The 25,422-nt window shown below is 44.9% G+C and overlaps 1 protein-coding gene across 1 annotated transcript; it reads right to left on the bottom strand.

The window, feature by feature from the left end:
- Nucleotides 1-11,986: 11,986 nt before the first annotated feature.
- WSB1 (WD repeat and SOCS box containing 1) lies at nt 11,987-21,018 on the bottom strand. Its single transcript, XM_084273032.1, has 9 exons — nt 20,925-21,018; nt 19,974-20,142; nt 18,914-19,182; nt 17,982-18,113; nt 17,494-17,594; nt 15,151-15,323; nt 14,665-14,778; nt 13,769-13,876; nt 11,987-13,101 (listed from the first exon to the last, which is right to left on the bottom strand). The coding sequence occupies exons 1-9, from the start codon at nt 20,962-20,964 to the stop codon at nt 12,942-12,944; spliced, it is 1,266 nt and encodes a 421-aa protein (XP_084129158.1). The 5' UTR covers nt 20,965-21,018; the 3' UTR covers nt 11,987-12,941.
- Nucleotides 21,019-25,422: the final 4,404 nt, after the last annotated feature.

The raw sequence follows: 25,422 nt of genomic DNA, 5'->3' as shown, positions 1-25,422 counted from the left end.
GTGTCTGCACAACCCTGATTGCATCTCTGTTCAGCACAGACATTTCAGCATTGTATCAGATGAGATCAGTGCCATACCGCCTGGCTTACTTCAGATAAGGTGTGAAAGAAGTGGTGACAGTACTGGTTACTAAAAAAAACACAAGCCCTTAACTTTTGTTTTTGATGGAAGCAAACATTCTTGCTCCCTGTTACTGGCCAGAGTTCCATTACTCAATGCTGGAAAGTGCTCGATGCTGAAATCTAAGTGACAGTATCCTTTAAAAAGCAACAAAATCATTATTCCTATGGAAAGTTATTGTGATGGAACAGGGAGAGAGAGAGTGCCTGCATATGAGATACAGCCCTGACCTCCAGACCTTGCCTTTGTCACCTGAGTAACTCAGTCCCTCATACTCCTCTGCCTGGTCTCACAACCTTACAGTTAGTGTTACCATGTTTTCATCTAAAAGCCCCATTTCCTGGAGTCACATGGTGTCATGCAAACCTCAGCTTTCACTTTAATAACAGAAAACAAGCAAATTCTTCACAACTTCAGAGAAAAAAAAAAAAAAGAATAAAAGAAGCTTGCAGGTAATGACTGCATGAGTCCCAGCAGAAGGCAACCAAGAACACAGTGTTAGTTAAGTCAGCTTCCTGTCACTTTTCAGTCATTTGAATGCACATATTTCAGAGGTCACATACAAAGTGATGAGATGGGATTAAGAGCTGAGTCACCGGGATGTTGAGGCTACATGAAACAGGAGGATGGTTGCAGAGATGGAAGTGGAACTCCATTACCTGCATGAAAAATAGAACTTCCTTTTCTCACAGTTGTCATGCTGGAAAAAGCACTGTGAACTTTATAGCAGTGAAACAAGTTATTTACAAGAGTTAGGCTGGGGATGATGAGCAAAACAGAACATTAAGATGTTAAAGTTGCAACAAAACATCTATTCTTTACCAAAATGTCATCTGTGTGTCACAGAGGAACAGAGTCATGATGAAGCTGGAAACTATAAAGTGGTGACTGATGGCTTCATTGTGTTTGGGACAATTTCAGAAAGTAATTCCTCAATACTTGCTGGAAGAGCAGTTTTTCCACTTTTCCTTAGGCTGGGAGCCAGGCTGGTCTTTCCCAGAAGTGATGAAAATAAGCAGCTTTAGCTGGAGCTCTCTGGACACATCACAGCAAAAAGACTCTCTCGATACTGCCCCACCAAACAAAGCACGATTATTCACAGGCCAATAAAAATACTGCTTGCAGATGGCAGGGAACAACTTTGAAAGAGGAAAGCAAGTTTTGATAGATGCCAATCTCTAGTCACCATCAGGCTGCTGTCACACTCTGATGAGTCACACACACAGTGTATTAAGAAAGGCTGGAAAGGTGTGCATCACGTGTGATCTCCTCCCTCTTCCTCTGCCAGGGCAGCAGTTCACCTGTGGCCCAACTGACCTTTAGTCTCAGGAGGGTGAGAGACTGAAGAGCTGTGTTGAGGAAAAGAAAGCAGTGAAGTCTCACACTTACTTGGTTTGCTGGGACAGCTTGTGTTTCGTGAATTGGTTCTTTCCAAATTAAACAGGAGGAATGAAGTCAGAGCCTGGGCAGAACTCTTTCCTACTCAGTGCTGTACAGTGCACACAAGCAGCTTGTGACTTACAAGAAGCCAGGACACTAACAGGATAGAGAATCCCACACAGCTCGTCTCCTTTCTCTAAAGCCGACAGATCAGGGGCACAAAGGGCTGTTAGGATGCAGAGTGGAGCTGCTGCAGGAGCCCTATCTCCAAAGCCAGGCCAAGCTGCAAATCCCCAGCAAACACACCCTTGGGGTTTTATTACCTGCCAAAGAGGTCATAAAACTCTAACTTCAAGGTCTCCACCTGCGTGTGTAGCCACGGGGTGGTCACCGGTGACCATCAGGGCCTCTCCCAGGAGCCGCGGAGGTGAGCGAGGAACCAGCTCTGCACCCGACTTCCCGGTGCCCACGCAGAGCTGCGGGGCCGCCAAGAGCAGCTAAAGAGAGCGGCGGCGGGCAGGAGCCGCGGGGTCCCGCCGCGTGTGGCCCCCAGAACGCTGCGCTTCGGGCTGCATTTCTCTTTGTGCTGCGCTTAGGGGCAGGTGGCACCTTGAAGTCGCCAGCGCGCTGCTCCCCGGGTTTCTTCTGAACTGCGAGCCGAGGGACGCGCTGGAAGGCAGCAGCTTCTCGTCTGCACCGAAGCGGCCGCTTGCATGTCCCACCGGTGAGCAATAGCGTGTGTCACCCAGCAGAGAGCACTGCAGACCCGGAGAGGGGCCCGGCCTGGCCAGGAGGCGCCTTGCACACACGGATCCTAACAGTTTGTAACTCTTCAGACGTTTATTTAGAGAGGGCTTCTTCTCCTTCCTTTCTCCTGACTACGGAATACACAGCAAGGCAGAGCGGTGCCAGCTTCTCAGGAGAAGCTGACGAGGTCACAGCCCAGGTGACACGTGAAAGTACAAACTCAGCAGGATGCACCCAGGGTCAGAGCTGGGTGCAGGGCTACCAGCTGCACTCATCTCAAGGGTGAGGGTCAGTGTACGGTGCTGAGCCTAACTTGAAAGAGCACGTGGCCTTAAAAATAACATAGCACAACACAATTCAGGTACCTTGTTACCTCTTGATTTTGGTACAGAAGTAATTAGATACCATGTTCTCAAACATTTATCTAGAAATACAACAAAAATTTGCTGCTTTTGCTTTGAGATGAGGGTCAGTTCAGATCATTTTGCTCTGGAAATTGAGGTTTTATAAGCACTGATACTTGGAGTGACAGCATAAGATTAGTGTTTTGAAAGCCCAGAGAAAATCAAGCCAGCAGCAAAACTACATCTGTGATGGATGAAGTAGAATCTCTGGAGCACTCCCTGTGGACTGACTTTAAAGAACTGTATTTGTGTTTGATATTTGTTCTGAGATGCACAACAGGCATGTGCCAAAGGTACTGTCCAACCACAGCAGGCAGAGAAATCAGATTCTGAGATTGGCCAGAGTTTTCCTTGGACTCCCTTTCTGTGCCTCATTTATTGACCTGTAAGTGAGGGATTATGATCTCTGTTCACAGCTTTGTCTCTTGTCTGTTTAACTTAGGAGTTCTTTGGACTAGAGAGACTTGTTTATCAAAGGCTTGGATGCTACTGTCTTGCACAAACGGAGATGTTTCAAATGTTTACAGATTTCCATAAGCATTCTCAATGCTGTTATCCTTACATTTCTCCATTTATGCTACTGGCACTTTGATTGAAGTATGATTGGAGATAGTTACTCAAAATACTGTTTTATCTCTGATTAATAAGCAGTTAATAACGTCTGCTGTTGAAGCCAACAACTACTATAGATAAAAGAAAAAGACTAGACTAAAAAACCCTCAACACCACATTTCTTAGGAATTACTAGACAGAACTGATACTAAAAAGAGGGAACCATGCATCACATTGCCCAAAGCATCCTCCCAGCTGAACATGAGACTCTCTGTAAAGGGGAATCCGGGTTCTGGTGCTGGCTTTGCTGTTGTGGGCAGAAAACTCCATAGGAAAAGGGTAATTTAAGAAGTTCCACATCCACACAGATGGACATCTTGAATTAATTTCTTTTAGAGTCTGTAGCCAAAAGAGCTCATGATCTGGCCTGCATACCATTCTGCAGACAGTAGCAGTTTTGTTTAAATGAAGCCTTCCAGGTCTGATTATGCAGATGAGCTGCAGAGAGCCCCTTCCTGGCCAGCACAAGGCGGTTGGTCTGTGCCATGTGTATTCATTGCAGTGCAGCAGTGAGCAGGCAAGCCAGGCCAGGGCGCTTGCTGGTACTGGGCGGCTCAAGCCTTTAGCACACGTGGCTCACATCAGAACATGCAGCACTTCCTTGGCTGAGTGCCCTTCTGGCAACTCTTCACCAAACACAAACCTGTGAGCAGGTCAGTCCACTTCCAGATCTCATGAGCCACTGGACACAGTAAATACACCTTATGGATCAAGTGGTCTTTGTACCTTCCCCTGGGACACCACAGTGAACACCCACACAGTCGCCGCCTCTCCAGAAACAAGGTTATTGTGCCAAGTACAGCAGCATAAGCACCAAGCTTTTCCCAGGCTCAGGCAATAAACCTTGGTGGCCAGCAGTATGACCCACAGGCACATGTGGATGAAGACGCTCATCCCCACATCAATATATCAAGCTTCCCTTTCTTTATGGCAGGTATTTTTTTGCTACGAATGTGACTCATTAGGATCTGGTCATTCATTGATCCAGTTGCTGTGACACTGCACCGTTGAGCTTGGGTTGTGTTGGAGCAGAGTCAGGAGAGGCTTCTCTACAGAGTAGACAAAACTCACCTGTGACAGCAGTGAGACCAGAGAAATGGCATTAGCAAATTTAGCAGATTTAGTGCTGATTTACAGCAACAGCAGAAAAAATGTGTTTGTTCTCCTGAGAGTGCTAATTGTAGCTGCTTCACTTGATTAATAGGGCTGAATGAACAGTGCCTTTGAATTGGTGTCACTTGGCACATTTGAGACCTCCCTTTGGTGCCATGTGGCCTGTAGCCCTTCTAGGCTATCTTGGTGTTTGGCAGGTGCGTTGCTGAGGTCTGTAGGCATGGGGCAGTTTCTCAGCTGCCCCTGGTCCTGGAGGGATCCTTGTTTTAATACCTAATGAAAACCAGAACAGGTCTCTGAACTGGGATGGCAGCAAACAGATACCTCAGTCTTGTGACATGCCACATGAGGATCAAAGTTCTCCCCAAACTAAGTCTTCTCACTACTGTTATCTGCAGTGGACCTTGGATTTTAATTTTTTTTTCTTTTCTTTCCTCTGATGCAATTAAGATGAAGCAATATTTCTTTTCTAAATCTTTCATCTGGACGTGCTTCTTCTGCTGTGACCACAAGGAGCTAGTCAATAATTAATAGCACCATCAAAACCTGCCCTAATGGCTCCTGTGCAGGTGCACAGGAAGATGTGAATTCACACTGCTAACAGCAGTGTAAATAGCACAGATATGTTTTTTGCATATAATTTCAACTTTTTTTTCCACCCTGGTATTTATTCTGGTAGAAGATGCTTTTTTCAATTGAAATCAGATAATTTGATAGCAGATTAAGATAGTCCTCCCAAAGAGCTGGTCATCCTTTGGAGCAGGAGCTAACAGAGAAGGAAGTAGCATCAGTAAAATCTCAGTGCTTTAATTATACTGGCATAATTAAAAAGAAAATGTGTTTCCACAGGTCATTGACCTGATGAGCTTTTTGGTTTACCATATATATGTAGCACAATGGGTTTTCTGTGGCCTGACATAATGAAATAATAACAAAAAAGCCATAAAAAGCAGCAGACAAAAATTGCTTGTTCTAATAAAGCAGAAAATGACACCATATCCATACACCATTTTCATTTATAATTCACCTTCCAAGGATGTCTCTAGTCTAGTTGCTGAATTAGTATTTAGCCATCTCTCTCTTACACTCTGACATTTATTGACAAAGTGAAAAGGAAGTCACAGCTGCACTTGGATTGCATGGCTGTTTCTCCAATTAACCTTATCGGTAGTGAACTTCTGATCAGAGTAATAAAAATGCAGTCTTAGTGAGTGATGTTTTTAAATTGAATCTTATCCATCAGAGCAGCTGTTTCTGCCCTTAAGCTTTCAAGAGATTAAGGGTAAAGTCAAGGTAGAGACCAGTTGCCATGCCAAAACCACTGCTTTTCTGCAGAGTGTACAAGATTTGGACAGATAATAGATGGGACAAAGCACAGAAAAATGGCAGCTCGGATTTTAAAGGGGTAGAAGGCAAGAAGCAGCTTCCTATGTCTGTCTTTCAGAAACACCCAGTGCCAGCTTTCCTCTCCGGCTTGAATCCCCTGAACTCCTGTCTTTGATACTCTAATAAGCCTCATGAGACTCCCAGTTTGTACCTTGCAAGGGAGTGTAATTCTGCACAGCGTATAGAATTCTTAGCAGCATAATACCCACTTGTTGGGGTGATGAATGGCTCCGTGGGGCACACTTGCATGACTGAGACTATTCATTCCAGCGGGATGCCGGCCAGGTCTGCTCTTCGCCAGCGCAGCCCTCACTCCCAGTGTCTTTCCAGAGTAACAGCTCATCCATAACTCTCCCCTTGTACTTGGCAATTTCCAACATTTCTGAGCATGAGCTTTTTGCCTGCACTCAACTTGTGCAGCATTACAGAGGTCCTAGGCAGCAATCACACTGGGAGCATCGGTGCCTAAATGTCATTCAAGCCTTTGGGACCTGGCTTTAAAAAAATAATTACATATGCATTTTACCCATAACACCTCCCTGCACTATTTGCCAGTCTGAAAACTGTTCTTAGAGCTTTGCCAGTTCAGAGGACAGACTGAAAAATGCATTTATTTTACATACTCTTTTAGGAAGTCCTATAATCCTTCATTTTGAGTAGTCCCAGCCCTGACTATAAACAGACCTGTTCTTTCCCAATGCAGTTCAGACTTTGAAACCACTTCAGCTTTGAAATAGGAGTTACTGCAGGTTTTACATAATTTGTAATGCACAAAGGTGTTATTGCAACGAATCTTGTTTGTTTATTTGTTGAGAGTTCAGGTTTCATGACTTCTTGGCAGTAGGAATGTTTCTCAGCCAGAGATCGAGTGTGAAACAAGTGCCCCAGTATTATGGCAACCGAGACCCGTTCCATGTCTGCATTTAGGGCACAGACAAAGTGTCACCCCGGATGTTACTCACCACTCACACCTTCAGTGGGGTGCCTTTAGCAGCTTTTGGCTTTGGGGATAGCTCAGGGAAGATGTTAATCCAGCTTCTAACTCTGGATTTGTGCTTAGTGCAGTCCTGCACTCAGGATGGCTTTTATCCCTGAGATCTGTGCCTGCTCAGGGGCTTTCGGTTATGATTCAACTTCCCTACCAAGACACTCAGCAGCAGTTCAGGAAGGCTTCACAGGCATTACAGGAGACCTTTATTGAGTTAAATACTCTGTATTTGATTATCTCATGAAACCCTATGTTGCTGGATGACAGGGAAGAGAGGAGATGTGCATAGGAGTCACTTTTGCCTTCAATTCTGAGCATCAGATATCCCAGCGGTCTCATAACTACACACAGTCCTGTGCTTCTGCCTTCCTTAGCTATCATTAGAAAGTAGCTGCCATCCTGTGCTGAGTTTAGAAACCTGAGGAAAGCAGATAAACACAAAGGGCTGCAGTGAGATGACTTCACCTGTGAGTTTTCCTCCTCACATTGTCTTCTTTCCATGCACCCAGAGATCCACGCAGGCTGCAACTGTAGCTGGTTTGCAGGCCAGTGGAAAGCCGTCCTTAAGTGCACAGCCAGAAGATAAAAGTTGTGTTGCTACTTGGATACCTGAAGTGTGAAGTACTCTCCAGTTAAAATGAGAAAAGGTTCCTCTTCTATGGAGCAGAGGGCAAACTGGGCTGTCTCTATCATTTGTGCAGACTAAGAAATAAGGACAGAGGGAAATGGGATCGTGGTTTCTGTCATGAAACCCTGGTCTAGCAACACTAAGATAAGAACCTGTAAATAAGTATTTTTCTCCTTGATGCAACAAAGATCTGAGCCATCTGAAATAAAAGTGAGCATCCAAGATGTTCTAATCTCATGTTAGAAATAAATATCTGCCCCTGAACTTCTGTCTGGAATTCAACTAGTTATACAAGGCATAACCTTGCTGATAACTAATATTGTTATAATGACTTAAACAAAGTTACTGATTACTTATCTGAAGTTTACACTGGCTTTCTTTTCATTCTAGTACATTAATAATTAAAGCTGTTCTGAAATAGCTTATTGCAGACTAACTTGTGTACTGTGTGGAGTGGTGTTCACGAAGCAAAATCATCCTTGTGCAGAAGCCAGCATCACACATTTGCCTTGCTCAAATTGTTCTCATCTGAAATAGTTCCCTGGGTAAACAGTTTCTACCTGACACCTTTTCCAGATTTCTCATGGGATCTTTCTTGTATAAGCTCTGTTCTTCATGAGAATATTGTAATATGTAAGGAAAAAAGGTCATGGGATTCCTCCACCCTATTTCTAAACTGTTCCAATGGAAGACCTCATTGGGTATTAAAAAAATAAATCCCTCAAAGTTCTTAGCAGTGGTGTTCAGTCTCTGCCTAAGGGATACAACTGTGCATGTGGAAAATAATACTGTTTTCAGAGCACTTCCAGAGAATTACTGTCCTTCTGGCTGAAGCTTCAGCTGTGTCTGGGAGTCATTTCTCCAGTGCAGTTCCAGCAGCCACTGCAGGCCAGCACGTGTAGGCAGAGGCTGGTGTGTCCCCTGGGCTCCCAAAGCAGGCCCAGGCTGTCACCCCCTGCCTGCAGCCAGGCAGGATGGGCTGCTGGGCATGGAGCTAGCAGGAAGCTGTGCAGAGCTGGCTGTGCAGGTGAAAGGCTGCTTAGTTCCACAGTATTTACACCATGAGGATCCCACGTAAGAATTTTAGTGCCTTTGGCAGGTAAAGCATGGACTTGTCCAGGGCAGCAGAACATGGAATTTACTTTGGAAATTAGAAAAGCACATTGACTGACATGCTCCTTCCTGCTTCCCCTCCATAGTTATTCTTGGTCAGAGCTGCTTGTTAAGGGTTGGGCTGTAACAGCATCTGCCCAGCCTGCTGCAGCCCTCGCAGCACCGGCCAGGGCTCACCCAGAGAGAGCACCCAGCCCACGGCTAGTCCCCTCCTGGAAGGGGCTTTACTCATAGTTCAAATTGCTTTTTTCTCGTTTTTTTTTTCCTTTGCCATTTTTTTCCTTCTTTTGCTCCTTGACAGCTGTTACTTGAGAACATTTGGGAGGAAATTGATACCAGCCTGGGAGAGGTTTAGTTGCAGTCAAGCCCAAGTTCTGTCCTCATGAGGAGACTTCTTCTCTGCACCTTTATTATGGAAGGGGAGGGGATATATCTCAAAGTTGGAAACATTTATGAAAGGAAATTTATTCTGCTCGTCTTGGACTCCTGGTCACCTACGACCCTGAGTAGAGCCCAGTGCAACAGAGCCATCATTCAGAGCCATACTGCAGAGGTGCTTCTGCAGCATAAGCAAGAACAAAGGAGCCAAACTTGTACTTGGGAACAGATCTGGACTTTCCCTTCACTTTGGAGACAGCCAAGTCTGCCAACTCAGGGCTCGAGGCATCAAGTACCATGGTGACACAGAGGCTGGACTGTGCTCAGGCACAGAGGAATGGAGCCAATCAGGAGCTACTCCATGTCATCCTGCTCCCAGTGGAAACATCCATTCTGTGTTGCTGTGGGGCATTAGTAAACAATAACAGTAAACACCTAAAATGCCCTTGGCCTGTCTAATACACCCGGTGCCCAGCCATGGAGCCAATGACCAGACTCATCCCCAGTGCATTCGAGATTTCTATTTTCCTCTTGGCTATTTTGACTCCTTCTGTCTATGGCTCTTGTGTGATTAACAGGCTTTCCTTTTTAATCAAGTTTCTGACCCAGTGATTCTCAATTATTTATTTGTGTCTTTCAGTCTTTCTTTGCTTGATACTTCTGTTCCTGTCAGGAAATTTTGCAACCTGTTGCATCATCCCTTTTGCCTGTTGATTGGCTTTGCTGCCTGCCCCGGTGCGGTGCTCTTGCAATAGCTGGGTAACAAGCAGCGTGCCGGCGTGTGGCAGGACTGGCTCTGCTTCCTGCTCTCTCACCTCCATGTCTGTCTCTCTGTTGACTGTAATACCCAGAGCAGGCAAAGGGACTTACAGACATTAATTACACTTGCCACAGCAATACTTGCCATGCACAGTACGTTTCTAGGCGGCTGTGAACAGCTCTAAACCCTGTTCTGCCAGCCCCAACAAACAGCATGCCAACACCACAAAGGTGCTGCTTCCCTCACTTCCATTTTTTCCTCCATGAGCTGTTTTTATCTAGCCCAGACTGTTGACAGCATGGGAACAGCAGAGCATACTTCAGTCTACAAACCACTTCCACCCATCCTAACAACATCCCGGAGGTGCATTTATTGCCTGTGCTCCTGACTGTACGCTCAGTGGTAATGGCCCTGGCAAAGTGCCTGCCTGTTGTTCCAAGGTTGTATAATAAATATTCCCTGCGTCAGGCGGAGCTGTTAAGCACATGCTTTACAATCACAGCCGCCTGCACCCTGCCTGCTTAATCTGGGCTGAAACAGAGGTGTTGGGAAAGGCTTGCTCTTCGGTTTGGGGTCTCTGATGGGAAGGGCTTAACTGCTGGGGACCAACTTTCAGCAGAGAGAGCAGAAGGGAGCACCCAGTGCTCAGGCTGATCTGCGCTGCTGCATTTAGAGGGGACACGTGTTTATAAACTGGGCAGCTCCCTGGCAGAAAACTCGATGGCTGGTTGCTGTTCTTCACGCCTGTCTGCAGGTGTTTAGGGGTACAGAACTTGCCAGTTCTTCTTTCAACCGACAAGGCATGATGAGCCTGTCTTAACAATGTGTGCATTTAGAACACAGAGGGAAATACTTCCTTCCATTAGGCGCAGTATTTTAATGAAAATACTGTGCAAATGAGTCATTAAGCAGCAGGGTGACACATTCACATTCCATTTCCTTGGAAGGCAGGTTTTAATTCCAGAGGAAGTCCCGTCCCATTGGCTTTGTTCTGCAGTTGTCCTTGGAAAGTGGAAAGGCGATTTATGGTGTTTGGAAACAGTATTTGGGGAAGTCTTCCTGGAAAGTTGGCCTGGGAGTCTGGGCTGAGCTTTGTGGAAGCGCAGATTGCTTGCTTGCTGTTGGTAGCAGTCTCTCTTTTGTATATGTGCAACTATGATAAGTAACACTGAAAATAGACTGAAATATCACATTACTTTCACTGAATCTACCACGCTAGTGTAGCCACCTGACAACCACATAGCAATACAGACACAGAGCAGCAGGCCCTACAGTCTTCCCAGTCCAGGGCCTGCTGGGCTGTGCTCATTCCTTCTGCCACGCCACAGATTTGTAGTTCCCCTGACAAGCCAAGGACATGATCAGAAAATACATCTGCCAGAAACCAGGTTGTTGAAGTAAGAAAGTGCCTGTGTAGTTGCCAGGTATTCCAGGCACTTAAAATGCTAATGGAATGCCTGAAAAATAGAATAATTCGTTATACTTCTTTTATATAGCAGTTAAGCTGGCAGGAGCCAGGAAGGCACGTAGCATTGCCCACACAGAAGGGAACAGGACATGTTCCTGAACCAAGTGGGGTTGGGAGGAATCTCCCATTTTTGACAGATGTGTAACTCCTGTTTATCTTCCTCCTCTAACTCCAGCCTGTGATTTGCCATGGGGCAGGTTTGTGCAAAGCCCAAGGCACGATCACTGCGTGACTGACGTGACTGAGCTGCGCAGGACACTTTACTGATCAGGCTGCGGTGATTCAGCGTCAGGCCTTGCCCATGTGCTGGCTGCAGCCCTGGGGCTGGGCCCTGTTACAGGGGTTACTGCTCATCCCTGCACACAGCTTGTGCTCTGTGGGGAGCTGCAGCCCTGCTCACCCATCACCCACTCGGAACTGGCAATGCTGTTGCACAGTTGATATCTAGCAAGCCACTGGCTATGTGAGGAAAAGAATTCAGGTCTCCTGCCTCTAAGTTGCAAAATCCCTGCCTGCTACATCACGTGCCTGATATAATACTTGATAGGACAAAGGGGCTTCTTACCAAAATGGAGTTCTGGTAGAGCGAGGGAGGGAAGAGGTATGTTCAGTGTGTGGATTTTACAGCCTGCGGCCCCCACAGAATGTCAGTCAGAACTATTTCCTACACTCTGCAGGAGCAGGGCAGCTCTTGCATCACGTGTGCTTCCGACCTTTGCCCATATAAAAGGTTTGAAGATCTTGCTGTAGCACCCCACAGTAAGCTGCACCAAGCCTGATGTACTACTGCAGGCCTGAAAAGCAAACCCATGGAGTCCTGCAGTAGCACATTCCCCACAAAAACGGCTGGATGCAGACAGTGTTGATGAATCAGTCATCAGATGCAGTATCAGGAAACTTTTATACAAGTTTTTAATACAAAAATTCAACAAAAATATATATAATCAGGCATTTTATGCAATGCATACATTCTTTATATCTGCAGGTACAGATAAATAACAGAAGGCAAAACCAAGTATTTTGCTTATCTTTGGCCATTAACCAATAATCACCCCCGAAGAGATATTACAGGGTTAAAGAATAATAAACTGAGTCTGTAAATGTCTCTGTTTACAGACAAAGTATCAGGCAAAAATACAGTAGTTACGATTTTTAGAAATGTAATGAGTATTTCTTTAACACTGCCCAATACTGAAATTTAACCTGGTTTGCTGCCACGGAACTGAAGGCCGCCTTAAGCTGACACACAGGCACCATTCCTGGCTTCACATCAGATATACCCCGACCTTTCCGTAACCCACATCCCCTCCTCATACAAGGCCCTACAAAGCCAAGCTCTCCATGAAGTAAACTAGCAAGAATTCCTCTCTGTGGATCAGGCTCTCGAACCCCAACCAACGTACACACATACAGAGAGCAGTTAGGCTTCCTTAAGTCACTATGTTTTCTAACTCAGTATCCCAGAAGAACAGCTATCCTTCCACTTTACAGCACAGATGCAGCTGACGGCTCTACCAAAGCAATATATATACATGATACACATTAAAAATCACCAAAGCAATTTTTAAAGGTACATCGATAATATGTAGCAGCTTATGTCTATATATGTACATGTTTTCACAGTTCTGTTTTAGAAAACTGAGAACACCAGAATACTTCTACTGTGTTTTCTATAAATAAAAATGTACCTGTCAGGCATTGTGACAAAATAGTATTTAGGTTATCACTTTAAATAGCTCTTGAAAACCTGTAGTTTTAAGCTTAAAGGCTGTAAAGTTTGAGGATTCTTTAAAGTGTTTAGCCAGTTTCAGCAGCTGGGCCACCTGCCAGTTTAAGTTTTCCACTCAAAACTGGTAACAAAGGAACTCCACCACTTTCGATGGGATTGGCAAGTTCTTGACTTGGTTGGTGGGCATCACTCTTCGAATTGCCATGCGACACAGGTGCTGGAGACTGGACACTTGCCTTGGAGTTGCCCAGAAGTACACACTGCCATCCTGTGTCCTGCACAAAACAAAAATACCACACAATTATCCCACCTGAATGATGCACCATCCCCGGAGGTGTTCAAGGCCAGGTTGGATGGGGCCTTGAGCAGCCTGGTCTAGTGAGAGGTGTCTCTGCCCACGGCAGGGTGTTGGAATTTGATCTCTTTAAGTCCCTTACAGCCCTGATGATTCTGTGATTTCAAAAGAGTACAAATTCTCACATACATTGCTAGTCAGGAGGAACACATTCTGGACTTCCTCTTGCTTAGTTCTAGCTGTTCTACACTCATTTACACTAGATTCCAGCTCTTCTTTCAGGCTGTAGCAGCACATCAAGCAGCTGGCTGATTATCTACACAACAGTCCTGAGCAGATCTTCCAACAGCTAGTGACCATATCACCAGGAACAGAAAAACCGCCCTTGATTATCTAATGGTCCTTTTCCAAACCACGTCTGTGGGTCTGTCTTGTTTATTCTCAGAGATAAGAAATTAGTTTATCAGCTTCTTGATTTTACTGTTATTCCAGGCACGTTTAAATAGCACCAGAAATAAAACCAGGTTAGAAGCATCAAGTTGAAGGCACAACTAAGGTTTCTAGAATACTCAGCTGCTGTTTTCAACCTTCTGGTGTTGCCTTAGTATTTAAAGGGGGTGGAGTGGGGGAAAAAGCCATATACTTGCCCTGCAGCTAGAACACTGCCATCCGTAGAAAAAGTACAGCAGAGCCCATTGTTCAGAGGTGCAACTTGGACAGGGTATTCTTCATCAATTCTCCAGAACCTCACCATTCTGAGGGGAGAACAAAGGAGCACATCATCAGTGTACACATGTAATTCTGTCTGATATTTTCTCTGCTGCTGCATGAGAAATTACTCTCAAGAGGAGTTCAGGAAATACTTATCAACATTTTAGTATGCACATAAGGTGTTTCTGATTTGGCCTGAAATGCTCTGATTCCTTCATTCCCGATAGATACCTTGATCTGTAGTTCCTCAGCCATTTTAAGTCTGGCAAGTTAATTAAAAAATCACCTTCAACAGCAAAAAGCAGTACTGTGAACTACAGATTTAGCCAGTCTTTCTCTGAGGCATCATACACACTAGGAAATCCCAACAAGGCTTGTCTTCAAAAAGCTAAGAGCCTTCTGTTGATGGTTTAACACCCTTGCTCTCATCTTTAGAAACCATCTTCATAATCTTAAAACACACTTCTCCGAAATATTACTTGCAGTGTTAGAAGTTGAATACAAGATCAGAGCAAACGTTTTCTTTGGACTCCACAGCTATACCAGACCTGCATTAACAACTCCACTTACATTTCCCACTGTTCACAGCCCCTCTTTTACTGTGTTCAGCTGTTACACACTGCAATTATCCAGACCATCTACTCTGCACACAAGTAATTATTTCTATATTCAGAAAGGACATGAACATACACCAGACAACTCATCTACTTTTACCAAGACCAACAGAAGTGATTTCTCAGGTTAAGAGGAAATAAAAAAGCTGATTTAATATTTAGAAGTTCAAGTCCTGTGGGAAGAATGAAGAGTCTGACATATCTCTCCTCATACTCACTTATCATCCGCAAGGCTCGCGATATGCAGTCCGTCGTGACTGAACGATACTGATTTGACCCATCGGTCGTTCGCACCTCCAGCAAATATTGGAGTAGGAGGGGGAAACAGATGCCTGGAGACAGAGAGACACTTAGCTAACCAAACAGTGTGGAAGGACAAGGGCAGTGTTTCCCTCAGCCATGCCTAGCAAAGCTGAGGAAGGAAAAACCCAGACTGAACACTCAATGATGACGTTAGGAGTGGCGACTGAACTACTGGATCTTTTGGAGTGCCGAACACTTCAGCACTGTTGAAGATGTTTGCTGATATTTTAATGGGTACTTTCTCAGCTGGAAGAGTAATCTCCTCTGCTCTGCCACTTTAGGATTTCCATCAGCCACTGCTCAGACTTTTCCCAAGTCTGGTCAACAGCTAAATAAACGAGCCTTTTAATTTTCAGTAGTCATCTTCACTATTGGACAAGTTTCTAGATTTGACTACTTACCCAAATTCCATGAGAATAACTCCAATATGTGGATCCCAGACATAGACTCGAGTATCGTAAGATGCAGTAGCCAGTAAAGCTCCATCAGGAGAAAACTCACAAGCTACAACATCATTGTGATGTCCTTCAAGTTTCCGTATCATCGAGTACTTATCCATATCCCAGAGAAAAACCTGCAATTAAACAAGCTGATGTTATAGCTCTGCTCAGAGATGCAACAAAGCATTTACTTTTTTTTTAAGTATAGCTGCTAGTCTTATTTAGGATTATATTAAAATCAGGCATTATGAATTACTACAATTAAGAAATAATGCTCAGTGTCATACTCAGATTAAATCAAGTTTTTTAAAAAAATAATTAAAGCAGACATGCAAGTTCTAACTCAAATTTGTTAAATGTTATTAACAAAATAAGCCAAAATATAAGATGAAGGCAACACAATTTAACCACATAGCTTACTGAAATTCATGTATTACAAAACTATTTTATTAAAATATGCAGAAATAAATAGGGTTAAACTCTACAGTCCCCTCTTTTCAGTAACTACCAAAATTTTAAGAAATATACAGACAGAAAATGTAAGGTTAACATATTGTTACTCCAGTGGCATCCCTTTGAGTTTAAGATCACTTGTTTACAATTGGCTTGGATCACCAACGTCAGCCTAGGAAGAGAAACAGATACTGCAAGCAAAAAGAATTTTCACAGCCAAAAGTCATGTCTTTGGCAAAACAACAGGGAACTCTAACCACATTATTAGAAAGAATTTATGCATTTTAAATCAAGTCAACAGTAAAAAAGACATTAATATTACAATTTACCAGGCTAAGTGTATATTGTATTATAAAAATTGATAAAATTTATAGTATTCTTGGATTTTACATGCAGTTTTAAATTACATATAATCAAAATAGAGACTGTGCAGAATTACTTAATAGGAACAATCTATGTACTACAGCATCATTTTACAGAAAATACAAGTCTTTAGCATAAAAAGTTATGTCCCTGAAAGAGCTCAGTAGGGTTCTTGATTTTTCCTTGACTCAGTTTTACTGCACAGATTAAATACTGATATCTTGCATAAATTTATGCTTGCCCAAAGCAAACACAGCCTCAGTGCCTCACACACTTCCTAATACTGATCCATTTTACAATCAGTTATTAATGCATTGACTGATTTCTCTAAGGAGACCCCAACATTCCATAAAACTGGAAGCTAAGTTTTAGGAGTCAGTGTGTTTCACTGCTGTGAAAATTATTAAAAAAAATATATAAATAAAAGAAAGAAAGAAAGCAGAAAGTGGACATCAACCAGCACCTGCGTACGTACAGTACACCCTGCAGTCGAATGCAAGGTTACTTCGTCCTATGGTAAAGTTCGCCCCCAGCCTGGTAGCCAGAGATGCCACTCTTTCTGCCCAGCTAACACCATTGTGCTCCTGTGTGAGTGGTGCCAGCTTAACCTCAATCACACCAATATTGCTGCCACCACCTGGGACAGGGAAAGCAAGAAGCTTATGGAAAACACACAGCCTCAAGATAATCAATGTATACATCCACATCTGCTCTATTTAAAGAAAAAACAAAACCCAGTCCTTGACTATTCTCTAACAAATCTGCACTGACAATTTAAAGTTTAAAATGCATTTAAGAGCTATCCATACAAAGTGGTATCCAACGCCTGCACTGTGCTTTTAGTCAGCATTGCTAGGCTTCACAGAACTGCCTACAGAGCCCCTGCAACTGCACTGAACATCCCTTGCTGTTTTATCCTAATTCCTCAGTGCCAAGAAAAGCAGCTGATGGCATACGTGCTTTACCTGCACTGCTTTCAGTTCTCTAGTAGGGCATTAGAGTGCAGATGAAAACAAAACGAGTATGCTGTTCTTCTTTCTAGATCTTTTAGACAAGTGCCATTTGCATTGGAAAACATGTAGAGACATTTTTGTTCAGCAGAGATACCATGACTGGCTCAGACTTTGAAAAGTCCTTTTCAGTGAGCAGAAAATAGAAAGGATAAAAATCAGTAACAAAATAGTTTTATGCATTAACTTAAGCATCTTTTAACGCTGGAAGCTTTAGTCTTCTTTGGTTTTAGACTACGAAGATGTGCAGAACTATTTCTCAAAGAACATTTACAGTTTCTTCAACTAAAAGCAGTGCAAGTTCAGTCCATAAATCAATGTCTCAATGCACCATTTGCTAGTTTCATTTCATGCACTTGTACATCATCATAAAGCATTATAAGTTCATGACACCGAGCACAAGCTTAATGTTACTGAGATTTACAGTGATTATGCACACAATTCATAGAATGAACGAACAAGAAACTCTGACACATACTGCTTTACTAGCTCCAACAGAACAGAGCAGAGCAGAGTCTGGAGAGAACGCACAGCCATACACCCAGTTGGGATGTCCTCTCAACACTTTCATCATATTTCCTAAAAAGACAATAAAAGACAAATGTTCCTGTGAGAATTGATTAAACATTACAAACTCAAATCAAAAAGCTTTTCCAAAGTAGTTCTTCCTCTATAAAATGTGACTCTGTTTTCTAGCATCTTGCACAGTCACTCTACATCAAACTCCTGTCATCCAACCTCTAAATTCCACGTCCCTGTTCAAACAAGTTAAAAGTGGTCATGAAGTCATCTAACCCAGCTTGTGCCTTTAGGGAACGCACAGATAAGGAGTTTCAAGAAAACACACACAGTGCCTAGGGAACAAAACTAATTCTTCAAGAAATGCTGACATAACCGAGCTCACAGCAGTAAAAGAGGAAGGTGTGTGCCTATTTCTCCCCCACATAGAACAGGTAAAAAACATACCATCATCTTTCAGGTCCCACACTCTCAGTGTTTTGTCTCTGGATGCAGACACTAGAATCAGGCTGCCATCTGGGGCAAAGGTTAAATCTCTAACAACTTCAGTATGGTCCATCAGGTTAAGGAGGAGTTTTCCTGTTACATGAAAACACAAAATCAAGGACTGGAATTTTATTCACATCAGATGATTTAGGGATACAAACACAGAATGCAACATTACAGCACGTAAAGCCAAAATTTCTTGGTGAAATAAAAATAAGCAGCATGTGTATCCTTTTGGACTCTGCTTTATCAAAAGGCAGTTTCCTGAAAAGCTAGTTAATCTATACCCATAACCCACATGCCTCAGAAATAAGGCAAGGCTGTTTTTTTGATACACATCTCTGTCACTATCTTGTAAATTTAAGGTGAGAACAAGTTATTCTAGTTTCTTTTTTTAAAGCTGAGTTCTTTCCCAATCTAGCAACTGTGCTAGCAGCTAAAGTGAGATTCCCTAATTTCAGATTAATTTTATTTTTGAACAATTATTTACTTTAACAAAAAAATAATTTAATAAAAAGGCTTTCATCAATGTAATCCGTCCCTGTATTCAAGAACAGAGAGCAGCTCCATGTCTTGAAAGTTTCCTTTGTTTGAACTATACTGAAACTTGATCCAGGGGAAGACTTCAGAGTAAGCAACCAATCTACACACAGTGAACCCCTTATTTTGCAGTGACAAGGCTTTGTCTTCCATCACTTAAATCTCAAAGTCTGTTCCTTCCTCTAGCAGTATCTGAACATATCCAGTTGCATTCATGGTTTTTTTTAGAATACTTAATTTGCATTCAAGGTTCAGTTCCAAATTAACATGCTGTAACCATTTAGCTGTGTATTAATGATGTCACCACTGCATAAAGTGACGAGGAAGCACCAACTCCCTCTCCCATACTCTACCTGTATACACATCCCATATCTTGATGCGCCCATTGTTCAAGCCTGTTGCAAGCAGAAGCTGGTCCTGCCCGAATTTGAAACGGTGCCATTCTATATTCACACAGCGGCTCTGCTTCTCTGGCACTGAAGACCCAAAAGCAAGACTCCAGACGATGTCACCACAGTCTATTATATGCTCACAGGGCTTATTTTTCTGACTGCTGTCACTGTTTTGCCTTGCAAGTCTTGTACTGATAGAATTTGCAACATTCTTTGTGCCATGCAACAAACTACAAAACAAAAGTTACAAGAAATTTGCATGAAATATCTTGAAAAAATAAAGAGGACAAGAAGGTCTTTTAGATGTACTGAGACCTGGGAGTTGCACTAACATACATTTTGGAAGCCCCAGTGATGCATTTTCACTTACAAATTACAAAACATTTTAAAAGCATTTACATTTCTAAGACTTTCTGCTAAATGACAAAGAATCACCCTGCAATTCCCCTGCATGTGTTAATACTGGGAAGAGATACTGGGGCCAGCACAGGAACATGAAACCAACTAAACCCACTGCCAGAAAGAGGAAGGAAAAAAAAGGGAGGCGGGATTTGTTGGGAGGGGAAATGTAACCAGCTACAAAGATGCAACCCCTGGTTACTAACTTCATTCAAGCACAACCTGCAAGTGAAAATAAAAGGTGTCTTCTGGAACTAGCTTGCATTCTAATGAGAGTGCTAAGGAAAGAGGTTTGCCTTCAAGTCAATTCCTAAAAGCTAACCCCAAATAGCTTTCCAGATCTGCCCAAGTCTTTAAATTCCCTTTTCACTCTGACTTCCTCTCTGAATCAATTCATAATCGCTCCTCTGTAGCCCTTGTGACGTGGCAAAACAGTTATTTCGCTCGCTGGCCGCAGAGGAAGAGATAAAACAATAGCTGTTACTTTAAAGAATGAGTTTTTTCCCAAAGACATCAAAGCCTAAAATGCCAATACATGTGTTCTAAGGTACTAAACTCCATCTCCTGTTTTGAAATTCTGAGGGTTTTCAGGTGAATCAAAAGCCATACAGTTTTGTCTTACAAGTTATTAAGGCACTGAGACCAGGGGACCAGCTTCACTATGCGATGCCCTTGTGACCAAGCGAAGTACGATCCATCGGGAGCAAACGCAACAGTCCAGTTTTCGCGTCCACACTTCTTGTCAAAAGGAGAAGTTGGGGCTAAGAGTTCTCCTACAGTGCGTGACCGTGCTGAAAACAAAACACAGAGGGAATTCCATTTGAAAAATAAAAAGCCAGCATATCTTAAAAGGCTACAAGGGAACCAGGAGATACGTTAATTACTTTGCTTCTGTTTCATGACATTTGAACCAGATGGGGAAAGAGGGCAAATTGCCACTATTATACCCATGGAAAGACTAAACCCCAGCCACACAGACACCGAGTCAGCTCAGTGTTAAGTGTCCTGGCCATCACCTGAGCGGCATCACACCTCGGTACCAAGCACAGAGCTCAACGAAATTAAAAACGCACCGAAACCAGCTATTAATGTAACGACAGCTTACGTGCTGCCGCTTGCCTCAACACCTGAGTGCTCAGCGCGCAAGGCGCTGCGGGGCCGCCCGGTAGCGCCGCGGCCAGGACGGACCGCGAAGGGAACCGTGCCGCCGACCTGCCGATTCTCGAGATCGCGCCCATCAACGGGAGGCGGCGGCCCCGGCCGGCAGCGGCCCCTGCGGGCAGCGCACGCTCGCTGGGTTACATCCCGCTCCGGGAGGGCCGAGGCGGTTCCCCTCCGCCAGCCGTGCAGTCGGAACAGAGGGAGAGGGGACGACACTCACGTCCTGGACAGCGTGCGGCCCCTACCCTGGCCCCAGCGGCTCCCGCGGCCCCAAGAGGCCGACGCGGAACCAGCTCCGTTCGCGGAGCCGCCGAGCCCGGCCACGGACGGCGCGAACCCCACCCACGCCCCGCAGAAGCCGCCTGGCCCGAGCCGAGCCAGCCCCGCGCCCCCGGCCGCGTCCGCTGCTCACCGATGAGCTTCTCGTTGACACTCGGAGGAAAGCTGGCCATCTACGGGGCCGCCCTTCAGACTGGCTCGGAACCTACAACGGAGCGAAACGAGCACCGCTGACGACAACGGGGACTGAGACAAAATGGCGGCGGCGGCGCGGGGTGTAGCGCGGGGCGGGGCCGCGCCCTCCCTCGCTCCGCCCGCGGGCTGGCGGCGCCGCTCCCCTCGGCCGGTCTCTCCGTGCTGCTCCCCACCGCTGATTTGGGCCCGGCCCTCGGCCGTGCTGGGGTCTCGCCCTGTTCTGCAGCCGTGCGCCCCTCCACTGCGCCGCAGCGCTCTGGCTCCCATAGCCGGCGGCGTGGCCCCGGCGCCTCTGCCCTTGCACCCGCGCTGGCCTCCGGGTTCCCCGACCCCACGGAGCTTGGCCCCGTCCGCCCCGCACCGCGCAGCCTTAGCAGCCGAGAGGCGGTCAAAGGCTGTGCTGTGAGGTACCCTCAGAGACATGGTTCGAACACAGCCCTGTCCTGGTGTGGCAGGGACACGGCCCGAGGCAAAGCGGCAGCAGGGTCCGGGCTGCGGTGCTGTCCTGTCGGGGCCTGTGGTTACAGCCCGTTTTCGCCACACCCTTCAATCCCATCTCAGACAAAAGATGGGCTGCATTTCACTGTACAAAGGGACTAAATCTCTACTAATGTGGGTGCCTCAGAACATGGGGGTTCGTGGTATAGAGGAGGACCACAGTGCGTCCCCCAATATTGCATCCAAAAGGCTTTTTACAGCCGCTGCTGCAGGGATGGGGCTGTGGCGATAAACTCTCGGATGGGATACGAAATGTTCTGGTGTTGCTTAAGTGTCGACCAGCAGCAGTTAGAATTCCTGCGGCTGGGAGTTAGATAGAACTTGTCTCCATTATCTTTTAAGCCAAGTTGTGACATTCTCAACGTCTGCTTGACCATGGGGCTACAAGGCAACACGTCAACAAACAAATATGCGGAAGCGTATGGGAGTGGGTTGTGGAATGTGCATCAGACCGTGATGTGTGAGCTTGATTCTGTCTTCCCTGTCCAGGGGCTGGAGAACTCTTGGGAGTTTCTTAGCCTTTGGTGTGTCTTTCTAAACCTGCACAGTTAACACATCCATATCCAGCAAGATCTGGTTTATAATGAAGTTGTAGAATTACTGGTAAAATTAATGGAGTTGTCCATAAAGGACTTGGAGAAAAAGACCCTGAGGCCACCTCATTGCCTGTGTGATTTGTATTACTGTCTGTGCATTCTCTCATCTCTTCCCCTTCATCTTCCTCTTTATCTTTTTGCTAAATTTGCTCTGCCCCCTTCTAAGACTTGGTGACTCTTCCTCACTCTTTCTTTGTGAATTCTTTGGAATTCAGAAAAGCATGCTGCAGGATAATTAACTGCAGATAATAACTCTAATTTCATTCTGAAGTAGTGGCCGGGCAGGTAGATACACTGAAATAGCTGTATTATCTCTACCAACATCCAGAAACTCCTTATGTAGGCAGTGCCAACAAAGTGCTTTTAAATCACCCAGTGAGACAGTGTCAAAGAAAGGACCAGGAAGAAGTTTTTAATTTTTTTTGTGGTCCAAACATTAGCATGGATTAGTGCTGGTTTGTATAAACTCTTAGCACATCATAGCACTAATTTGACACAGTACTTTCAGCAGTGTAATCTTGTTCCTGTGCCATCATTCCTCTGCTGCCTGCAGATGGAAAAACCCTATGCAGCTATCCTCACTTAATCCCTCAACAGCTTCTTCTAACAAGGCAGATTTGTAGCCAGTGAATATTGTGAAATGCTGCTTTGGAGTTACTCATAGGCTGTGAATGTTTGAACCAGGCCATCTCTTAGCTGAGACCACTCCCGAGGGTCTGAGCCTCACATACAGCCAGGGTGAGTGTGGGTTCTGCTAATGGGGGGCTGTTAGAGTGGGGAGAGTTACGCAGCTTTGTAGGAGTGTCACCACATTGCTGGGTTTCTTGCTAGTTGGGGTTGGGTTTTTTTAAGAAGCCAAGTGTTTGGCAATTTATCATTTCTCTAAGTCTCTGTATTTCTGTAAGTACTGTGCCAGTAATCGGTGTTTCTTCCTTGGTGTGCTTTCTGCTCATGAATACCATCGTTTTGATGACCAGAAGAGATGACTGGCTCATTTAGTCTGGTCTTTGTATAATGGAAGAATATAATTGAATCTATCTTAACAAACACTCAACAGGGAAGATTCCCACAGTCACACTGTTCAGCCTTTTCTTACACCAGAGTCCAAATGCTGATCTTGGATCTTCCCAGTCCACGTTTTTTGTTACAAAGGCAAATTGTGATGTGTAAGTTCCCAGGTTTTTGTAAGCTTACTAGGAATTGTTTGGTGTCACAGGCTGTCCTGGAGATGTGACTAGCATCTTCTCTTTTCAACCCTGGCTGGAAAGGCTGTTGTCTCATGTCCAAAGCCACAGTAGAAGAGGTAGAAAGCTGAATTCTGTCTGCAAGTTACCTACTCTGCCATTCTGGTTGGTGTAACCTATGTCTCTCAAACTCAATCAAAACTTGAGTGGATGAAGAATCCACACTTTCCTTTCTTGGTGCTCTTGTCATATTTATCTTCCTTGTAAGTGCACCAAACGGGATGATTTTTCAGATGGCTTTCCTGTGCTTCACTGATGAGGCATCGCTGTGGAATCAAGGGTGGCACCGGCTGCATGCCCCACGCAGTCACATGCTGCAGTGGCCTGCAAGGCTGCGCAAGTGACTCACGGCTGATTTATGTGTTTTCCACTGTCTTCCTTTAGGGATGCAGCTGCGAAACCTGCACAGTGCTGTTCAGCTGGGGAGCTAATAAACCTGGTGGCATCTTGCTCCATCAAGACTTTACACACTGCAATAAGCTTTCACATGTGAAAGGACTTTTGTAGTTTGCCTGTCTTGAAAGTACTTTCCAAGATCCAGGTTACAGAACTTTTCTCCTGGCTGCTGGAGCACCAGGAATCTGCTTATTTAACGTTGTTGTATTCTGACATGGCGAATCTAGTTATACCCATTCCATGTGTTTTTCCTTCCGTAATGACCTTCACGACTTAAGTCATTAGACTGAATTTAGTGGGTGTCCCAAGTAAGAGACTGTGCTGCTTTTACAGAAATCGATTTGGTTGCTGTTTTCTTGTTGCATCCCTTTGTAACACTGTGATATGAGCCTAGGTGTTTGCCTCCTGTGTTTCCTGTTGTCTTGCTACTTGTGAGACCCACAGCAGTGTGCTTGCTGTGCTTCACTTCCATCCCATGGCTTCCTGATGGTCTCCTGCCGCTGAGACGCTGTTCTGGTTTATGGGTCCCTGCACAGATCAGCAGTAAATTTCGATGGCAGTTTCTGTCCAAGTTCTGCTTATTGGGCTGTTCCCCATTCCGCTTGCACAGGACACCCCAACAAGGTTGGTTCTTCTGCTCAGGGAGCATCGAGGCTCTCAGTTTCTGCTCATTGGCATTGTACAGACAGACCTCTGGGAGTTCCATCGGCACAGTAAGTGTAAAATACGTAGCAAAGTACTAGAACCCTGCAAGTCGAGCCAAGCTTTGTCAGGTTCTGCCCTCCCTCTTCACAGCTGCCAGTCTGTAAAGCAATCCTGACAGAGGAGAGGTAAGGAACAGTGAAGGCCAGTCACACAAAGACCAGGGTACCTGATTGGTGCAACAGTGCATGCATCTTGGTGGTTTGGCTATCATTAAAAATTATGCTATTTATAGTTTACACTGTTAATAATTCACAAGTTCCTGTTTGTTTTGAGTAGCCTCTGTGGGACGGAGAAAGTTCAGCATGAGTCTGAGGAGGCAAAAGAGAAAGGTGAAAGGAAAAAGCTGAATGGGAGAAAGAGAGAGGTATTTTCCAAAGCACTGAGTTACATGCTCAGTACTTATTGAATTACTATGGGAATTGAGCTTAAAAATTCCTCTAGGCCAGACTAGCGGGTCAACAGACTTTCCAAGCAGTGATCAAATAGCACTAAGGCTCAGCAGAAGGAGAAGGTGGTCCAAGCGACAGCCCTACAAGTCACAGGGTTAAAATCTTGATCTGCAAACACCTCAGCCCTGTAGGAAGTTGTTAGGAGTGTGTACTTGTGCTCTCTCCAAACCTTGTGCACTAGACTCTGCAATTTCACACACTTGTACGTATTTTTGTAGAACTCTAAGCAGTCTTTGCCCCTCTCAATCTCTCTCTGCCCCCTTGCTGCAGCGTGTTGCTTGCTGTGAAAGGCTGCTGGACTGGCACAGTTAGGGCGTTACTTTGTTTCGTGTATGCAGTGTTATTTGTCTAGAAGGCCGACTTCAGCTGCTTAGCATGGGACTTCTGGCCCTGAAGAGTCTGGAATCTGAACCACCAAAGGCCAACAGTGGTTGGGAAGGGAAGCAGGGAGATGAGGCCACTTTCTCAGGGTCACCGTGGTGCAGGCAGGACCATGAGCTTCTCATTTCCCACAGGCACCTCACGAACGAGATGAACATGCTTTCCTT

The sequence above is a fragment of the Gallinula chloropus genome, assembly GCF_964237585.1.
Source record: "Gallinula chloropus genome assembly, chromosome: 19".
NCBI lineage: Eukaryota > Metazoa > Chordata > Aves > Gruiformes > Rallidae > Gallinula > Gallinula chloropus.
This window is presented reverse-complemented; position numbering and strand designations above follow the sequence as displayed.

Excerpts from the sequence above, each read along its gene's own strand:
- WSB1 (XM_084273032.1), bottom strand. The coding sequence starts at position 20,964 with ATGGCCAGCTTTCCTCCGAGTGTCAACGAGAAGCTCATCG. Across the intron at positions 18,114-18,913 it reads GATATGGGATGTGTATACAG|GAAAACTCCTCCTTAACCTG; the intron begins GTAGAGTATGGG and ends TTCATGTAACAG. Across the intron at positions 13,877-14,664 it reads GCGAGCCTTGCGGATGATAA|AATGGTGAGGTTCTGGAGAA; the intron begins GTGAGTATGAGG and ends TTCTCCCCTCAG.